This window comes from Cryptotermes secundus, unplaced genomic scaffold (assembly GCF_002891405.2).
Source record: "Cryptotermes secundus unplaced genomic scaffold, Csec_1.0 scaffold1428, whole genome shotgun sequence".
Taxonomy (NCBI): Eukaryota; Metazoa; Arthropoda; class Insecta; order Blattodea; family Kalotermitidae; genus Cryptotermes; species Cryptotermes secundus.
In genome coordinates, this window is record NW_019737416.1 from 233,634 (window position 1) to 252,106 (window position 18,473).

The 18,473-nt window shown below is 43.0% G+C and overlaps 1 protein-coding gene across 1 annotated transcript in view; it reads left to right on the plus strand.

Annotated features, from left to right (window-relative positions):
* LOC111870428 (protein O-mannosyltransferase 1) overlaps positions 1-18,473 on the plus strand; it is a gene marked incomplete at its 5' end in the record, with an annotated part of 66,323 nt that overhangs the window by 28,354 nt on the left and 19,496 nt on the right. Inside the window, 2 exon segments of the mRNA XM_023862728.2 lie at positions 11,639-11,989; positions 17,536-17,649. Coding sequence (XP_023718496.1) covers positions 11,639-11,989; positions 17,536-17,649 — 465 coding nt within the window.

Here is an 18,473-nt window from a genome sequence, read left to right on the forward strand (position 1 = left end):
TACTTGCCCATGTCTCCTTTGAACATCAACCATGCTCGAATTGTGAATTGTGGAAATCATATTCACAACAGGAGTATCCCTATCTTCAAAAAACAGTTCTTCTACTTCACGAACTTGCATTGGGTCCGATGGAATTTGTTTCACCCCTGGATTTCCAGNTGAACTGTGCAAACACAGCATTTCCTAGAAGAATGCTTCCTGTTGGAGTGTTCACTCTTCACAATTTTCAAAAGGGTATGTTTCTGCATATCACCCGAGAGTCTCCCTGGGAGTCCACATGAGGCCTGTGTGGGGTGGGAGTTGATGGGCCCGGTTGTACTAAGTCTGTTCCTGACTCTGGTTCTGCCACCACCATCTGGTCTGTAGCCCAGGCCTTTGCCACATGCATCAGAAATGCTTTGTATTTCAATTTCGAATCAGGGTTTAGATTTTTGTAAACCAAAAATGAATTGAAAATGGCACGATTTATAAGCCACAAGGCAACTTTCTTTGTCCACTTTATTATTTTCGTAGGAAGAGAATAATAGGCCAAGTATTGATAGGCTCTATCAACTCCCTTCATGAACATATTATACTCAGAAATACAAATAGACTTCTCAACTTGTCCATGTCTCCTTTGAACATCAACCCTGCTCGAATTGTAAATTGTGGAAATCATATTCGCAACACGAGTATCCCTGTCTCCAAAAAAACAGTTCTGCTACTTCAGGAACTTGCATTGGGTCTGATGGAATTTGTTTCACCCCTGGATTTCCAGTAAACTATCCCAAAGTAGGCGTTTTGTGTACTTTTCCCCATGTGGCTGTCCCTGCAATTTTACTACCTGCACTTTTGTTGGAGCTACTTTCACTGTTATTGTCTGTGGCCACAATTGTTTGTTGTCCCGTGTCACTGCCGCTGTCTGATTCACTATCACTACACGTCTCAGAAGGACCGTCATATAGCTCATCGTCGGAGAACAAGTCAGATATTGCTTGGTTTTCAACTGCTTCTGTCCTTGACTCATAGCACTACTAACTTCCTGCCTGGTACATAAGAGCATGAAGGGTCAAAGATCATTTTCCTTTGGAGGGGGAACCAAAACAGTGAGATCAAGTTACTGCCTACTAAGCAAATATTCCGGAATAATATTACACAGTAGTCATTTCATTTGAGTGGCGCCAGAGAAAGGTATAGTGTGTTACAATCTAACGTGTCCTAAAATCATAATACGTGGTGTGTTCCATATATAATGCCTCCTATTTTTTTGTGTTAATATGTAACGTCTGAGCTGGATGTTGGTGGTGTTGTAGTAAAGTTTGAACCTTCCCGCCAATGTACTGTTAGTTTGGTTGTCGTGCAGCAGATAGCGACAGCAGAGCAGTCTACCAAAATGGCATCTGACATAGAAGTGCGTACGAAACAGAGATGTGTTATTGAATTTCTCACTGCTGAACAAATTGCAGCCATTGACATCAATCGACGCTTGCTAAAGGTGTACGGAGACGATACAGTTGATGTCAGCACAGTGAAGCAGTGGGTAGTGCGTTTCAACAGTGGTGAAAGTGAAGTGCATGACAAGCCACACCCTGGGCATTCCTGCTCAGCTGCTACTCCTCCCAATGAACAGCCCCTCGATCAGCTCATCCGTTCAGATCGGTGGATAATGACCAAGGAACCGTGTTCACGGCTTAATATCGTCTGTAATGCACTGGAAACGATGTTGGTGAAGCTGGATTATCGCAAAGTGGGTCCCGTGGATGCTTACACAGGACCACAAAACTCATCGAATGGAAGTCTGCCAGGATCTGTTGCACCAGTTTCAAGCTGAAGGTGACAAGTTTCTGGACAGCATTGTCACCGGAGATGAGACGTGGTGTCACCACTATGAGCCGGAATCCAAAAGTCAGTCCATGGAGTGGCGACATCCGGATTCCCCAAGAAAAAAGAAATTCAAGACACAGCCATCAGTAGGGAAAGTGATGTGCACGGTCTTTTGGGATAGGCGGGGTGTGATTTTTTTGGATTTCCTGGAGCCTGGTGAGTCTGTCAATTCTGAACGCTACAAGACGACGCTGACTAAGCTGAAGGCCCATATTTCCCTAGTCAGGCCAGAGAAGCAGACAACCTTTTGCTTGCAACATGATAACACTAGACCCCATACCAGTTTGGTGACCACCGCGCACATTGCAAAGTTTGACTGGACTGTCCTACCACATCCACCTTATAGCCCCGATTTAGCACCTTCAGACTTCCATCTCTTTGGGCCTATGAAAGACGGACTACATGGGCAACATTTTCCAGACAATGATGCTGTCATTGCAGCTGTAAGAAAGTGGCTAGCCTCTCCTGGCGCAGACTTTTACGGGTGCGGCATACAGGCTCTTGTTCATCGATGGCGAAAGTGCATAAAGAATGGTGGTGATTATGTGGAAAAAATAGCTGTAAGTAGCTGAAATCTTGCTCTATTTAACTGCATTATTATGATTTCTGTATCTGTTGTAGTTTTCTTTAAAAAAATAGGAGGCATTATATACGGAACGCCCTTAGTAATATGCCACCGGTCCACCATGTTTAAAAGCGCTGGGCATAAAAATATGCCACCGGTCCGCAAAGTGTTAACTGAATTACTTACTTATTAAGGGTTATCTCCAAGAAGAATTCTTGAATATCAGCTGCTGATAAGCAGATACAGAGAATATGTTATACGAGGGTAAGTCAATGAGTAAGTTACAAATGGATATAGAACTTAAACAAATAAGAGTACTGATTTGAAAAATGCTTTTATTTCTCAACATAATCTCCCTGTACATTGAAGCACTTGTCCCATCATTTCACAAGTCCCTGAAAACCAGCAGCATAAAATTCTTTGGGCTGCTGTTGGAACCAGGNATGTGTTCAGGGCAATCAAGCACCAGCAAAACGACAGAAAACGTTGAAAAAATTTGAGAACTCCTCCATGAAGACTGTCACCAAATAATCCATGAGCTCGCAGACACCATTGGGATCAATTATGGAGCTTGCCAGGAGATCTGAACAGAAAATTTGAACATGTGCTGTATTTATCTCTAGGATTATAACATATGATGAATGCTTGATTTATGGTTATGATCCAGAAACAAAGCCACAATTATCGCAGCCGAAGAGCATGCTCATTGTTTGTTTGTTTGTTTGTTTGTTTGTTTGTTTTTTTCCAGCATGAAGGGCACTGTTCACCATGAATTTGTTCCTTCTAACACTACAGTCAACTCTGACTTTTACTGTGGCGTTTTGAGACGCTTGAGAGAAAATGTTTTGAAAATACCAGAACTTCGGCACAACCTCAACTGGCTCCTTCATCATGACAATGCACCTGCCTGCACAGCCCTGAAAACCACAAGAGTTTGTGACTAACAACAACATGGTTATCTTTCCCCATCCTCCCAACTTGCCAGACTAAGCCCCGTATGATTTTTCTTTCTTTCCCAAATTGAAAATGAAACTGAAGGGATGACGTTTCGAAACAGTATCTGACATCGAAAGGGTACAAAGCTCCATAGCATTAACCCATTGCGGACCGGCGATTTAAATATTTAAGTCACCCTGGGTTCGCCATTATTAAACCTACTATCCTAACTTGTGCACTGTTCGCTTTAAAAATTAATATAAAATCTCCTAATTAATTTTATATACTAAAATTTTTGGAGAACACTTACCAATGCTCCTAGAAGTGCTTGAGGGTGTGATATTTCTGGAAACATTCCCCTTTGTGAAGTGGCATTACATAGAACTTGCAAATGTAGACATACTCCTTTTTCTGTGAACTGTGCAAACACAGCATTTCCTAGAAGAATGCTTCCTGTTGGAGTGTTCACTCTTCACAATTTTCAAAAGGGTATGTTTCTGCATATCACCCGAGAGTCTCCCTGGGAGTCCACATGAGGCCTGTGTGGGGTGGGAGTTGATGGGCCCGGTTGTACTAAGTCTGTTCCTGACTCTGGTTCTGCCACCACCATCTGGTCTGTAGCCCAGGCCTTTGCCACATGCATCAGAAATGCTTTGTATTTCAATTTCGAATCAGGGTTTAGATTTTTGTAAACCAAAAATGAATTGAAAATGGCACGATTTATAAGCCACAAGGCAACTTTCTTTGTCCACTTTATTATTTTCGTAGGAAGAGAATAATAGGCCAAGTATTGATAGGCTCTATCAACTCCCTTCATGAACATATTATACTCAGAAATACAAATAGACTTCTCAACTTGTCCATGTCTCCTTTGAACATCAACCCTGCTCGAATTGTAAATTGTGGAAATCATATTCGCAACACGAGTATCCCTGTCTCCAAAAAAACAGTTCTGCTACTTCAGGAACTTGCATTGGGTCCGATGGAATTTGTTTCACCCCTGGATTTCCAGTAAACTATCCCAAAGTAGGCGTTTTGTGTACTTTTCCCCATGTGGCTGTCCCTGCAATTTTACTACCTGCACTTTTGTTGGAGCTACTTTCACTGTTATTGTCTGTGGCCACAATTGTTTGTTGTCCCGTGTCACTGCCGCTGTCTGATTCACTATCACTACACGTCTCAGAAGGACCGTCATATAGCTCATCGTCGGAGAACAAGTCAGATATTGCTTGGTTTTCAACTGCTTCTGTCCTTGACTCATAGCACTACTAACTTCCTGCCTGGTACATAAGAGCATGAAGGGTCAAAGATCATTTTCCTTTGGAGGGGGAACCAAAACAGTGAGATCAAGTTACTGCCTACTAAGCAAATATTCCGGAATAATATTACACAGTAGTCATTTCATTTGAGTGGCGCCAGAGAAAGGTATAGTGTGTTACAATCTAACGTGTCCTAAAATCATAATACGTGGTGTGTTCCATATATAATGCCTCCTATTTTTTTGTGTTAATATGTAACGTCTGAGCTGGATGTTGGTGGTGTTGTAGTAAAGTTTGAACCTTCCCGCCAATGTACTGTTAGTTTGGTTGTCGTGCAGCAGATAGCGACAGCAGAGCAGTCTACCAAAATGGCATCTGACATAGAAGTGCGTACGAAACAGAGATGTGTTATTGAATTTCTCACTGCTGAACAAATTGCAGCCATTGACATCAATCGACGCTTGCTAAAGGTGTACGGAGACGATACAGTTGATGTCAGCACAGTGAAGCAGTGGGTAGTGCGTTTCAACAGTGGTGAAAGTGAAGTGCATGACAAGCCACACCCTGGGCATTCCTGCTCAGCTGCTACTCCTCCCAATGAACAGCCCCTCGATCAGCTCATCCGTTCAGATCGGTGGATAATGACCAAGGAACCGTGTTCACGGCTTAATATCGTCTGTAATGCACTGGAAACGATGTTGGTGAAGCTGGATTATCGCAAAGTGGGTCCCGTGGATGCTTACACAGGACCACAAAACTCATCGAATGGAAGTCTGCCAGGATCTGTTGCACCAGTTTCAAGCTGAAGGTGACAAGTTTCTGGACAGCATTGTCACCGGAGATGAGACGTGGTGTCACCACTATGAGCCGGAATCCAAAAGTCAGTCCATGGAGTGGCGACATCCGGATTCCCCAAGAAAAAAGAAATTCAAGACACAGCCATCAGTAGGGAAAGTGATGTGCACGGTCTTTTGGGATAGGCGGGGTGTGATTTTTTTGGATTTCCTGGAGCCTGGTGAGTCTGTCAATTCTGAACGCTACAAGACGACGCTGACTAAGCTGAAGGCCCATATTTCCCTAGTCAGGCCAGAGAAGCAGACAACCTTTTGCTTGCAACATGATAACACTAGACCCCATACCAGTTTGGTGACCACCGCGCACATTGCAAAGTTTGACTGGACTGTCCTACCACATCCACCTTATAGCCCCGATTTAGCACCTTCAGACTTCCATCTCTTTGGGCCTATGAAAGACGGACTACATGGGCAACATTTTCCAGACAATGATGCTGTCATTGCAGCTGTAAGAAAGTGGCTAGCCTCTCCTGGCGCAGACTTTTACGGGTGCGGCATACAGGCTCTTGTTCATCGATGGCGAAAGTGCATAAAGAATGGTGGTGATTATGTGGAAAAAATAGCTGTAAGTAGCTGAAATCTTGCTCTATTTAACTGCATTATTATGATTTCTGTATCTGTTGTAGTTTTCTTTAAAAAAATAGGAGGCATTATATACGGAACGCCCTTAGTAATATGCCACCGGTCCACCATGTTTAAAAGCGCTGGGCATAAAAATATGCCACCGGTCCGCAAAGTGTTAACTGAATTACTTACTTATTAAGGGTTATCTCCAAGAAGAATTCTTGAATATCAGCTGCTGATAAGCAGATACAGAGAATATGTTATACGAGGGTAAGTCAATGAGTAAGTTACAAATGGATATAGAACTTAAACAACAAAAGAGTACCGATTTGAAAAATGCTTTTATTTCTCGACCTAATCTCCCTATACATTGAGGTACTTGTCTCATCGTTTCACAAGCCCCTGAAAACCAGCNAAAATTCTTTGGGCTGCTGTTGGAACCAGGTGGTGACTTCCCTTTCTACAGCTTCATCATCGGGAAAATGTTCAGCCGAAAGATGATGTTTAAGAGGGCTGAACAAATGAAAGTCACTTGGAGCAAGGATGCTTGAGGACTTCCCACTTGAAATTTCACAGCGTCTCATTTGTCTTGTTGGCAGTATGGGGACGTGTGTTGCCATGCAAAAGCAACATGCCTTTGGTGAGGAGTCCTGGTCGCTTCCATTGAATGGCCTTACGAAGTTTCCTGAGGATGTTACAGTAGGAGTCGGCATTTACGGTTTGTCCTTGAGGCTGGAATGCTGTGAGCAGTATGCCTTCGTGACCCCAGTCACCGCCTGGTTCCAACAGCATCCCAAAGAATTTTATGCTGCTGGTTTTCAGGGGCTTATGAAACGATGGGACAAGTGCCTCAATGTACAGGGAGATTATGTTGAGAAATAAAAGCATTTTTCAGATCAGTACTCTTATTTGTTTAAGTTTTGTATCCATTTGTAACTCACTTATTGACTTACCTATGTATTTCTAATAACTTTATGTTTTTAATCATTATTGTATTCTAATAATTGTATGAATGAATGTATGAGAGGTGGGCCATAATAATCCAGACCTTGCACTGCTACCATGAATGATCTGTTGTGCTTCCCCTTTGATTAGCCCTATATTAATCCTGCACCTTGAATGAAATTTAGGACTTTGTGTGTGAGGGTGTCATAGTAGTCATTTGGTTCCATAAGGAACTGGCCCAGGTGACAAAATAAACTATGGCCTCACAATCACATAGGATATGTGTGGCTGATTCATCTTCTTCTAGGCACTTTTCACAAGTGGGGTCATCTGTCAATCCCAGTTTGAAAAGGTGTCCTTTTAGGTGACAGTGTCTTGTAAATAGTCCTGCCACCCATCTTAATTGGTCTCTGTTTAACTTCAATAGATGGTTTGTTCTTCTTATAGAGGGCCCTGGTATAAATCCTTTGCCTGTTTGAGTCCAGTTGTGGATTCCAAATGTTTTTTATGATTTCTGTTATCCAGTCCCTGACTGCTTTCTTGGCAACTCCAATTGAGATGCCGCAAGCTGGTTCAGGCCCTATGAATGGATGTTCAGATCCTGTTCTTGCCAGCTAATCTGCGGTTTCATTACCAACATTACACTCATTACCTGGCACCCATATTAGTTGAACTTGGTCTTGGAACCATCTGTATACCAGATTAGTCCCCCCTTTCTGTCGGCTTGAAACCCCATTTTCCATTCCCTTCTGACAGGGAATGTGATCATGAAGGGTTCGTATCATTTTAACAGGCCCCATCTGTAGGATGGATTCTTTTTTCATGTCCCGAATCATGTATGCATGTTCGGAACCTTTGAATTTTGGTTTCCATTGATCATTGCAGCTTCGGATAATTGTATAATGTGAAGTGACATAATGTTATATTTTAGCATCCTGTTGCACTGATTTATGTCCATGATTTATTCTGACCGTCTTACAGTGCATACATTTATTCACCTTACTCTTCTCTCTTGCACTACATGTTTCGGCACTAAAGTGCCATCTTCAGGTGCTTTTCGATGTACGTCAAACTACTGCATTGCATGCCCTGTTGTCTTTATACTAAAATAACTAAAATATATATTCGTCATATATATTGCTAAATTTTAAATATTAAAAATGTTAAAACTGTTCAGGATTTGTCATCCTTATGTCGTATTTCAGTATGCGAGTCACATCTATCTTCTTCTGTCGGAGTATTCTTCCTACTTTCATGTGTATTGTGCTTTGTGTTGCGTCTTACTCCTGTGACTGCGTGTGTTATACTACTGGGCCTGCTGGGTATGTGCCAGCAGGTGTGTGTAAGGTGAATAAATGTATGCACTGTAAGACGGTCAGAATAAATCATGGACGTGAAGTGACATGTCCAGTATCAATTTATTTGATCTACAGGATGAATAAAGATGAACAAAAGAACATTGTGTACACAGCACCATGAACTGTGCTGCCTCTTCCAGGGGTTGTAAATGAATTTAAATGTAAAATACGAGTATACCAATGTAATGTTTGTTGTGACACTTGATATCTTTTTCATGATGTATATTATAATGTTGACACTACGAGTGGGCTTGAGGATGCAGATGTTGGCACCATTGGACCCTCAACATGGATGATCATTGTTCATAATGGAGAATAATTGACTGTAGTTTCAATAGTTCAGTATGCAGACAGTATGTATACTGAAGGATGTGTTGCCTGAACTACAGGTGTGAGCAGAGTGTGTTTTACTCACTGCAGTAGGAATGTATGTATATCATTTCTAATATCTAATATATTATGGCATGTCTGCTGAAAGCCAGAATTGTGAAGCCAGCAGAGACAGCCATTGCTAGGGAATCGCTCTGCAAACAGTGGCCATTATTAGGCAGTGGCTCAGTAGCAATCATGTCACCTGAACAGGGACAAATGCAACAAAGGAACACAGCTTTCTATACACAGTCTGTGCTGGGGCTATTTAACAAAAACCAGCTGCCACTACCAGTTCACCCCTGCATGGAGGCAGGTTTGAATACCTCCACTGTAGCCCTGCGAGTTGTAGGAGGCAGTGATAAAACCCAGTCCCTGGGGGTGCAACTGGGTGACCCTGTTCATGGGGGATATTATATGGGGGCCTGGCCCTCCGAGTTGGTGGAGTCTTGAATCTGAGGCAGTAAAATCTGGTCATGAGTTCTGCGATTCTCTGACCCAAGAGTGACTGCGCTGGCAAGGACCAGCAGCAGTTGTAAATGACAGACCCTTCCTGTCATCAGAGAGGTTGCACCACATCAACAAACCTGCAACTGTCTGACAGTAATAAAAATCTGGTCTTGGCCCCCAGATGGGTGCTTGACACCAAGACAGACTGGCTGACTGACCATCGGTCATAACATAACTTTGACTTTGACATGACTACTATTACAGTAGGGGAGCACGCGGTAGCGTAGTGGTTAAGGCACTATGCTACAAGTCGGAAGGTCGTGGGTTCAAATACCGATGAGGTCATTGGATTTTTTCAGTTGACCGCACTATGGACCTGGGGTTCACTCAGCCTCTAACAGAAATGATTACCAGGAATTAAATAAATAATTTTCCTGGGGAGTAAAGCGCGGCCGGCGCATAAGGCTGACAACCTTACCGCAATCTTTGAGCCGACTGTCTAGATAATGTGGGACCCTCAACGTCTCACAACCCTATGGGCCTTCATGGCCTGTTACAGGGATAGCTTTACTTTACTTTACTTACTATCACAGTAAGGGTATAGAAGAGTCCAGAGATTGCAGTTAGAAAAGTGTGAGTTTGGTGTGAGATGGTCCCTGCCTGGGAGTCAGTTCAAGTAGAGTCTGAGTCAACAGTCATTTAGTTGAGAGAGGGTCTGCAGGTAGACCGTCTGTCGAGAGTTGCAGAAGCTGGTAGCTGAAGCTGGAGACAATTTAGGGACCCAGAGGAAGGGGTATGTTCATTGTTGGTACCCAGTGTCAAGCAGTGCAATGAAGACCGTGACTGAGAAAACTAGTCTGTGTGTGATAGTGATTTGTAAAGTGTAGTCACTAGTTGTTCAGTAAATCTGATTACCAATACAAACCCAGTCTTCAGTCACGGGACAATATTAGTGATGTGCCAGAAATTGGATTTTTCCCCACACATAATTACTGTCTTAGTTATACAAGTATGAAGTTTTTAGTGGTGTGTTCAGTTGTTGTTGATCATGATGAACCTCTTTTAGCAGACAGACCCTGATGTGAATCAATGATAACAGATAAAGGAGAGGTGATGGTATGCAACTCTTTAATTATGTAAATTTAAAGATATTGAGTTACTTATGGAATAAATAATATTGAATTGTGGAATATTAAATTATTCTTGGATGGTAATAAGCTTCCAGCTTGGTTTATTTCACTTGACAGAATTATTAGAAAAGTTTGGAAAACATTCATGGATTTGTAGTGGTTTAAACAATTTAAAATGCAGATGAATATGCAAATTAAGAATATTTGTAAGGTGGAAAGGTTTTGAGGAATTTGAGTAGATGTGTCTAATAATGGCCAATTCTGAATAGCTACAACCGAACCTGAATAAATGCATCACCTTTTAGAGCAGAGTTACCAGAGCAAAAGTAGGCAAATAGTAGGACAGATTTTGAGCCATGTCTATGGGTAAACAGTGGTACAGCCTAATTTCCCATATAAAGTAAAGAAACCTATTGAAGTAAAACTAACCTAATTCACAAAATCAAAATGGGGGCTGTGCATAGTTATGTCATGTTTCTGTGTCTGCAGGCTCCTCCCTGTCAGTGCACTGCTGCTGCCTTCAGCACTTACTGCACTGTAACGTTGTGGTTGCATTATTGCATACCATTTCATGTATTTCATTAGTCATGGTGTTCATTTATTACTGATATGAACTTATTCTCACTAAGCTAATCATGTGACAGATATGATGTTACCCAATCAAGAATTACTCTTCTTTGGATTTGGTTAATAATCAGACATATATATTGAAAGAATACTTCAAAGTAAAGCTGGTCATATATGACAAACCTTCCCCCCTCCCCCCTGATGAAGAGAATTCATGGAGTTCAGTTTCAGCTTCATGTATAGTAGGAATTGTATGGACCAATATAAAATGAAATTTAAACTTTTCTGGAAACTCTCAATGTAACCCCCTCCCCATTCAAAATATTGTTAAAATCAATTCTGCAATTCCAAAGATCAGACAGGCATGTCCTTTCAATTATGCATTTGTCATGCATTTCATGTAAAGAATACTTAGAGTAGGTATCTAGATTATTTTCTATCACCTGGTCTCAATCTTACAGTGTTACACAGAAACTAGGCTTTGTCTGAAATTCATGAAGTATCTGGATAGTGTTTTGTTACATGCATGGCCTCACTTTGCAGTTAATAGGATAGCTGAAATTAGTTTCAAACTGAATGAGCAAACAGGCACACATACATAGAATGCACATCTCATTTTAAGTATTTCAGTTGAATTGATGCCATTGCATCCTCATCCCCCACTCTTAATAATTCAGTATTATCTGTTGTTACTCTCCTCAGCTTTCACTTCCCAATAAAACTCTGGCTCTTTTTTAGATTATGTGAACTGAAGGGCAAACATCTTCTGATCTTTCAGGGTGGGCTGGCATCCATCACAAGAGGGCAACCTCTTGAGATTGCGCATGGTTCACAGATAACTTTGCGACACTCACATGGCCGCACATGTTGGCTGCATTCACATGCCCATGTGTACCCAATACGATATCCTGACAAGCGAGGCAGTTCACACCAGCAGCAGGTGACCTGCTATTCCTTCAAGGACGTCAATAATTGGTGGATTGTGAAGCGGCCACAGCGCAATGACTTGGTGGTATCGCAGCCTGTGGATGCTATCCGTCATGGGGATGTGATACAGCTTGTGCATGGAATGACCAGCCGTGCACTGAACTCACATGATGTTGCAGCTGCCATGTCTCCACAAAACCAGGTGAGAATTTTGAAGACAGTTCTCATGGATCTGATTTCGTTGTCATCATGGAACTGCTGGCCACCAAGGAAAGTTTTCAGATACAGGAACACATGAAAAGCACTTAGGGGCGATGATCGAATTGTTCCCAGCAAATTGTCATAAAGAGGCCTTGCGTTGCAGCGGCAGTGTGTGGGCAAGCATTGTCATGAAGCATCACAACAACCTAAGTAAGCGTGCCACATCATTTGTTCTGGATCGAATGATGCAATTTCTTAAATGGGTTGCAGTGGACACCTGCATTGATTAATGAGCCTTGAGGGAAGAATTCCACAAGCAGAACACAGTTTTTGTCCCAAAACACTGTGCACATGATCTTGTAAGTTGAATTTTTCTGAAGAAAGCAGTCTTCTGGGATTTGGTACCATGTATATGTGGTGTTAACCGACGTTTCAGAGGAACGTATCGCCTCCATCTTCAGGGTAGAGGGAAAAATATAAGAAATCCGCAAGCAAAGAGACCGTGAGAACCGGTAAAAGCAGACTGGTGTTGGAAATATACACAGCTATGTGAGAGCAGAGAAGGAAGGGGGGAAGGGCAAGTATACAAGTGAAAACAATAGTGCGGGAGGGGGAGAAGGAGCTGGGACAAGCTGGGTTTTTTGTGTTGGGGAAGAGAAAGGCAAGGTTAAAGGTTGGGCTTCAGTATGTAACTTCTTTCCCAATGATAAAATACGTGGAAAATAATTATAATTATAATTTGTTGCGGAACCGCGTGTTATTTGAAGAGCTGTATTACATTTTGGGTTGCATAGAAAACAAGTCACGTGATAGCTATCTCGCAAGTCCATTGGTGCGCTGATTGTTGCCTAGCAACGAGCTATAAACATTCGACCTACTGCTGCGTGACCTTAAGCGAGAAGTGCATCGCGCCGTTGCCTAGCCATACACGANGCCAACATAGGAAAGGAAGGCGACTGAGCCCGGTTTGTCTTCAGGCCGGCTGATGTTGGGCCGACGGTTGAGAACTCTGGGGATCTGCCGGTTGTTGTATCCGTTCTTCTTGAATACATCCTTCAGGAGCACCAACTCCGTATGTAGGCTGTCTTGATCACACAGTGCTCTAGCCCTGTGCACCAATGGTGAAAGTGCAGCTTGCATGTTGGAAGGGTGGTGGTGGGACGCAGCGTTAAGATACAGGTTTGTATGGGTGGATTTGCGGTACACTCTATGGCCCAGGGAACCATCGGGTCTCCTGTAAATATCTCTATCCAGGAAGGGGAGGTGGCCTTCAGTTTCAGTTTCCATTGTGAACTGGATGCACTGCTGGATACTATTTAGGTGGTTCAGGAAGTCCTTAAGCTTGTCGGGCCCATGTGGCCAGATGACAAAGGTGTTGTCCATGTAGCGAAACCAGCAGCGGGGCTTGTGTGGGGCCAAGTCAAGTGCCCTCTCCTCGAAGTCCTCCATATAGAGGTTAGAGATGACTGGAGAAAGTGGCGAGCCCATCGCCACACCATCGGTTTGTTCATAGAACTGGCCATTGAAGTTGAAGTATGAGGTGGTCAGGATATGGCGGAAGAGTCTCAAGATGTTTTCTTCGAAATGTCCTCCTAGCAGATCCATCATATCCTTTATAGGCACCCTGGTGAAGAGTGACACTACATCGAAACTGGCCATTATGTCATGGGGATCAACATGGAGAGAGTCCAATGTGTGAACAAATTCCATGGAATTCCTTACGTGGTGTGAACCGTTGCCAGTGTATGTGCTTAGTAGTCCAGCCAAGTGTTTGGCCAGGCGATAGGTGGGAGAGCCAATGGTGCTCACAGTGGGCCTTAGTGGAACGTCAGGCTTGTGGATTTTTGGCAACCCGTAGAGTCTAGGTGGCCTGGAGCCTTGAGGTCGTAGCTGTTGGCAGACCTCCTCAGCAGTCGGGAACTTTTTCAGGAGAAGAACAGTCTTGCGCTCTATGGTATCGGTAGGATCCTTCTTCAACTTCCTGTAGGCCTTATCCTCCAAGAGAGCAGCAATCTTTCGGTTGTAGTCAGACGTATCCAGTACCACGGCCGCATTACCCTTGTCAGCCGGAAGGACGGTGAGCGCCTCATTGGCTTTTAAGGACCGAAGGGCTCTTCTCTTGGCACCAGTCAGATTGTCCTTTGGCTTGCGGGAGTTCTTCAGAATCCTGACCGTCTCCTGTCGGATCTCCTCCACAGTCTCTACAGGCAGGGCCACTATCACTTTCTCCACCCCGCACAGGATATCCTTGATGGGAACAGACTTCGGAGCCACAGCAAAGTTGAGGCCCTTGCTCAGGGCCGAGAAAGCCACTTCATCCAATGGCACATCACTCAGGTTGATCACTGTCTTCTTGCTGTCAGGTGGGTCGGATCGGTGCTGGGCCTCATGCAAATGTTGAAACTTCTTGCAGTGCCTGGCTCTTATGTCATCAGCGATGCATAGAGCCTTCTCACTAGTGATGCGATCGATCAGGTCCCAGTCATCGGCTGACAAGTCCTGGGTCAAGTGCAGGTGTAATTTAAACAGTTCTCTGGATACAACATCCAGCTCCCGCCTGGTGTGGTGGATGCGTTCACGGAGCAAACAGAAGCTCGTGCATCTGTAGATTCTGTCGGCAGTGTCAGAATTTATATGGTGTTTGAACTGAAGGAAACAAGGGATGGTGTTTTGGTCTCTGCATCTAAGAGGGAAGGAAAGGGTACAGAGTAGTTTAGTCTTCTTGGTTCGTAGCGTCTTGAGTCATCGAATGTGTCGTTGAATAGCCTCCACAAAGAGGAACACTATGTAAGATTTGAGGCTTTCATGGCAGTGACTATGAAGAAAGCAGTCTTTTGGGATTTGGCACCGTGTATATGTGGTGTTAACCGACGTTTCGGAGGAACGTATCGCCTCCATCTTCAGGGTAGGAGGAAAAATATAAGAAATCTGCAAGCAAAGAGACCGTGAGAACCGGTAAAAGCAGACTTCTACCCTGAAGATGGAGGCGATACGTTCCTCCGAAACGTCGGTTAACACCACATATACACGGTGCCAAATCCCAAAAGACTGCTTTCTTCATAGTCACTGCCATGAAAGCCTCAAATCTTACATAGTGTTCCTCTTTGTGGNAATTTTTCTGTTTGAATTTTCTCTTTATTGGCAATGATATGTACTTCCAGTCCATGGACTGCTGCTTCAATTCAGGGGTTATGCGCAACACACATGTCTCATCCCCTGTGACTATGCGGCTCAAGAAGTCATCGCCTTGCTCACTGTATTTTGTCAAAAAGGTCAATGCACTGACCTGATGTTTCATTTTATGTTCTTCCATAGGCATCTTTGGAACACAGTGTGAACACAGTTTCTGAAAACAAAGTTTATCAGACACAGTTTCATGAAGAAGTGAATGTGAAATTTGTGGAAAATGTAAGGAAAGTGACAAAGTGGTGACTTGTTCTCTTGAATCTTCTCTTTCACTGCATGCACCAAATCTTCATTAACCACAGATGATTGGCCACTCTGCGAATCATCATGCACATTCTTCCTTCATTAAAGTATCTCATCTGTCTCCACACCATTGAGTCACTTGTGGCACATTCTTCATACACCTCACAAAGTTTATGATGAATGTCAGCTGGTTTCATGTTTTTTGCGTTCAAGACATAGATTACAGACCGCGTTTCATGTGCGACAGGCTTCTCGATTTTCTGGAACATTCTAAACACACAGGACAGTGAGTAAACACAGTTTTATTATCTGCAAATGGCATCTGTGCCTTCCCAAAGGACCAACAAACTCTGCACGCATGTGCACCATTATGACTGCAGCGGCAATATTTGCAAACGGAACTTATTTTGTGGATATGCCTCATACTTTGAGTACTGATTGTGGAGAGATCTGTTGCCATTGTTTTGATTCACTGGCAAAGCAGTTCTACAGAGCTTCTTCATTGTACTGGATAGTGTTAGAGCATGGTCCTCTGCCAAGTGCCATTCTGAATACAGTTGTCATATGATCTTTAAAGGCTGATTCACTAGAATACATATTTGTAAGGTCATCTCTCCAGGTATGACCATGAATTCAGTATTCATATTCAGTGTATATGAACACAATGGCCACACAGTCTGAGGCATGAAATGTCTTTACCCACTCAAACATGGTTTTGAATGTTACTTGAGGCATGGATGTCTCTTTGAGTTTATTATTTGTTTATGTCATCCAGTGTAGGTAGTGGTCTTGCGACTGGCACATCCCTGTCCAAGGAATACTACCATTTGTTTATACGATTCATAATTTCAGAATTAATTCTGAATGGGGACAGGTCAGAGAGCCAAATCTGTCCAGGTAGGAGGTGGAGGAGATGATTATGATAATGATATATTTTACATTCAAATTTGTGATGACTGGTAGCTTTGCAACTCAAGAGGAGAAAAAATAATTGTCATCCATTTGGGCAGATATATTATCGATTCCTTTTGAAATCAGGCACTAGCATGTAAAGCAAAAGCAGTTGTCAGAAAATTCTTGAAGTTTGAGGGTGAAAAATGGAAATTGGAATTGAAATGGAGACCCCCCCCCCAATCTTAAAAATTCAAGGCTAGCACATCCCTAGNAGGTGGTGTGTTCAATATTGACACTTTGTACTGTACTTCATCAGAATATTACAGTTAAAGCAATTGCTGTTTCGGTAGGAGTGTAAGAATGAAGAAAAAAATTGGAAGAAAATGATATTTTTAATTTTCAGCTGAATTTCATTGATGTTTATGACCAAAGTTGTCAAAGACTGAGTGAAGTAGGCGTGAGGTACGAAGGGGGACCCAAAAATAACCGGAAACGACCTGTTGCGCGCGCATGCTTTGTAGTTACGAGTTGTGCTGCTAGGTGGTGTTAGCTGGGGGTCTCCCGCGACTGTTAGTGAGCTGGCGTCAGTCTGAGTTAAGTGGTTTGTCTGTGGTGCTCTGTTGTGTGCGTTCCTGTTTCAACCCTTTGGCGATTAGTGAGATGGCCGACCAGAAGGAACAAAGAGTGTGCGTGAAATTTTGCTTTCTGTTAGGGAAAACTGCACTTCACTCTTCAAGTCGCGGCAAACATTCACGCGGTTTTCTCTTTGGTCATCTCCGAGCAAGCGAGGAACAAATTTTGCAGACACCCGTCTCATGTGCAAACCTTCGGTTAAAATTCGCTGGACCGTGCTCCATGAGATGTTCGTTTCCTCAGAAAGTTGGTCAATGGTCTTTCGACGATCTTCATCAATTTCACGCACACTCTTTGTTCCTTCTGGTTGGCCATCTCACTAATCGCCAAAGGGTTGAAACAGGAACGCACACAACAGAGCACCACAGACAAACCACTTAACTCAGACTGACGCCAGCTCACTAACAGTCGCGGGAGACCCCCAGCTAACACCACCTAGCAGCACAACTGGTAACTACAAAGCATGCGCGCGCAACAGGTCGTTTCCGGTTATTTTTGGGTCCCCCCTCGTATGTGCAGAATTAATATAATTGGCTGAACTGTTCCAGAATCTTGTAACTTGCTAGAAATATTTATTTACAATTTTTGCAGGAGGTGAGCTGCTATATCGACTACAATGTCTCTATGCCAGCTCAGAACTTGTGGCGTGTTGACATCATCAATAGGGATCAGGTTGGAGACATCTGGCACACCATTGAATCACTTGTGAGCATTTTAAGAATGTATCTATTTTTATTGTGCATGCGTGCGTGAAGGCAGGATAACATAAAGTACATTACAGTATACTCTCAGTTGTCCATGGTAACTGAAAGTAGTGTGGATAATTAAAAACAGTAGTTGGAAATTCCCATTATCAACCCTGAAAACCACTTAATTATTACTTACTGGTCACTGATCTGTGAGACAGATTTCTTTCCATCAGAAAAAAGTGCCTTTTGTTCAGTGGTGCAGGGTGGCACATGAAATTACTCCCAATTTTAACTTTGCAGAGATACTGTAATTGTAAAGTAACAACACAGATCTGCATGTGTACATAAGCACAAAGCATGGAGATTTATCTGTAATGATGTGTATGTTCAGTGTGGTTGTTGTTCTGCTGTACAGTTTCCAAAAGATGAATTTATATGTCCATTACCACCCAGTGGCACACATCCTGCACAAACACCCAACACAGCTGCGTACAAAACTCCAAACTCCATCACTGATGCTATTTTTTTTTGGGGGGGGGGACAGTTTTCCTTTCATTATTCCCCAAAGAAGGAAATCACAGATTAAAGTTTGTGCTGCGGGGGGCCAAATTCTCATACATGCAGGATACCCACTAGAAATTACACTTGGGCCAAAGTATCATGGTAGAAGTCCAAGTTGATACTCACTGTGTATGGTGTGGTGCCATCTTGCATAAGCCTATGAATCATTAGCAAAGAGGTTGCAACAAGATGAGGTGTGACACTGTGACATCATTGATGTTCTGTTGCGGCATGAGGATACTTTTGCTCCAAAACTGAGATGTCATGTTGAAAGTGTAT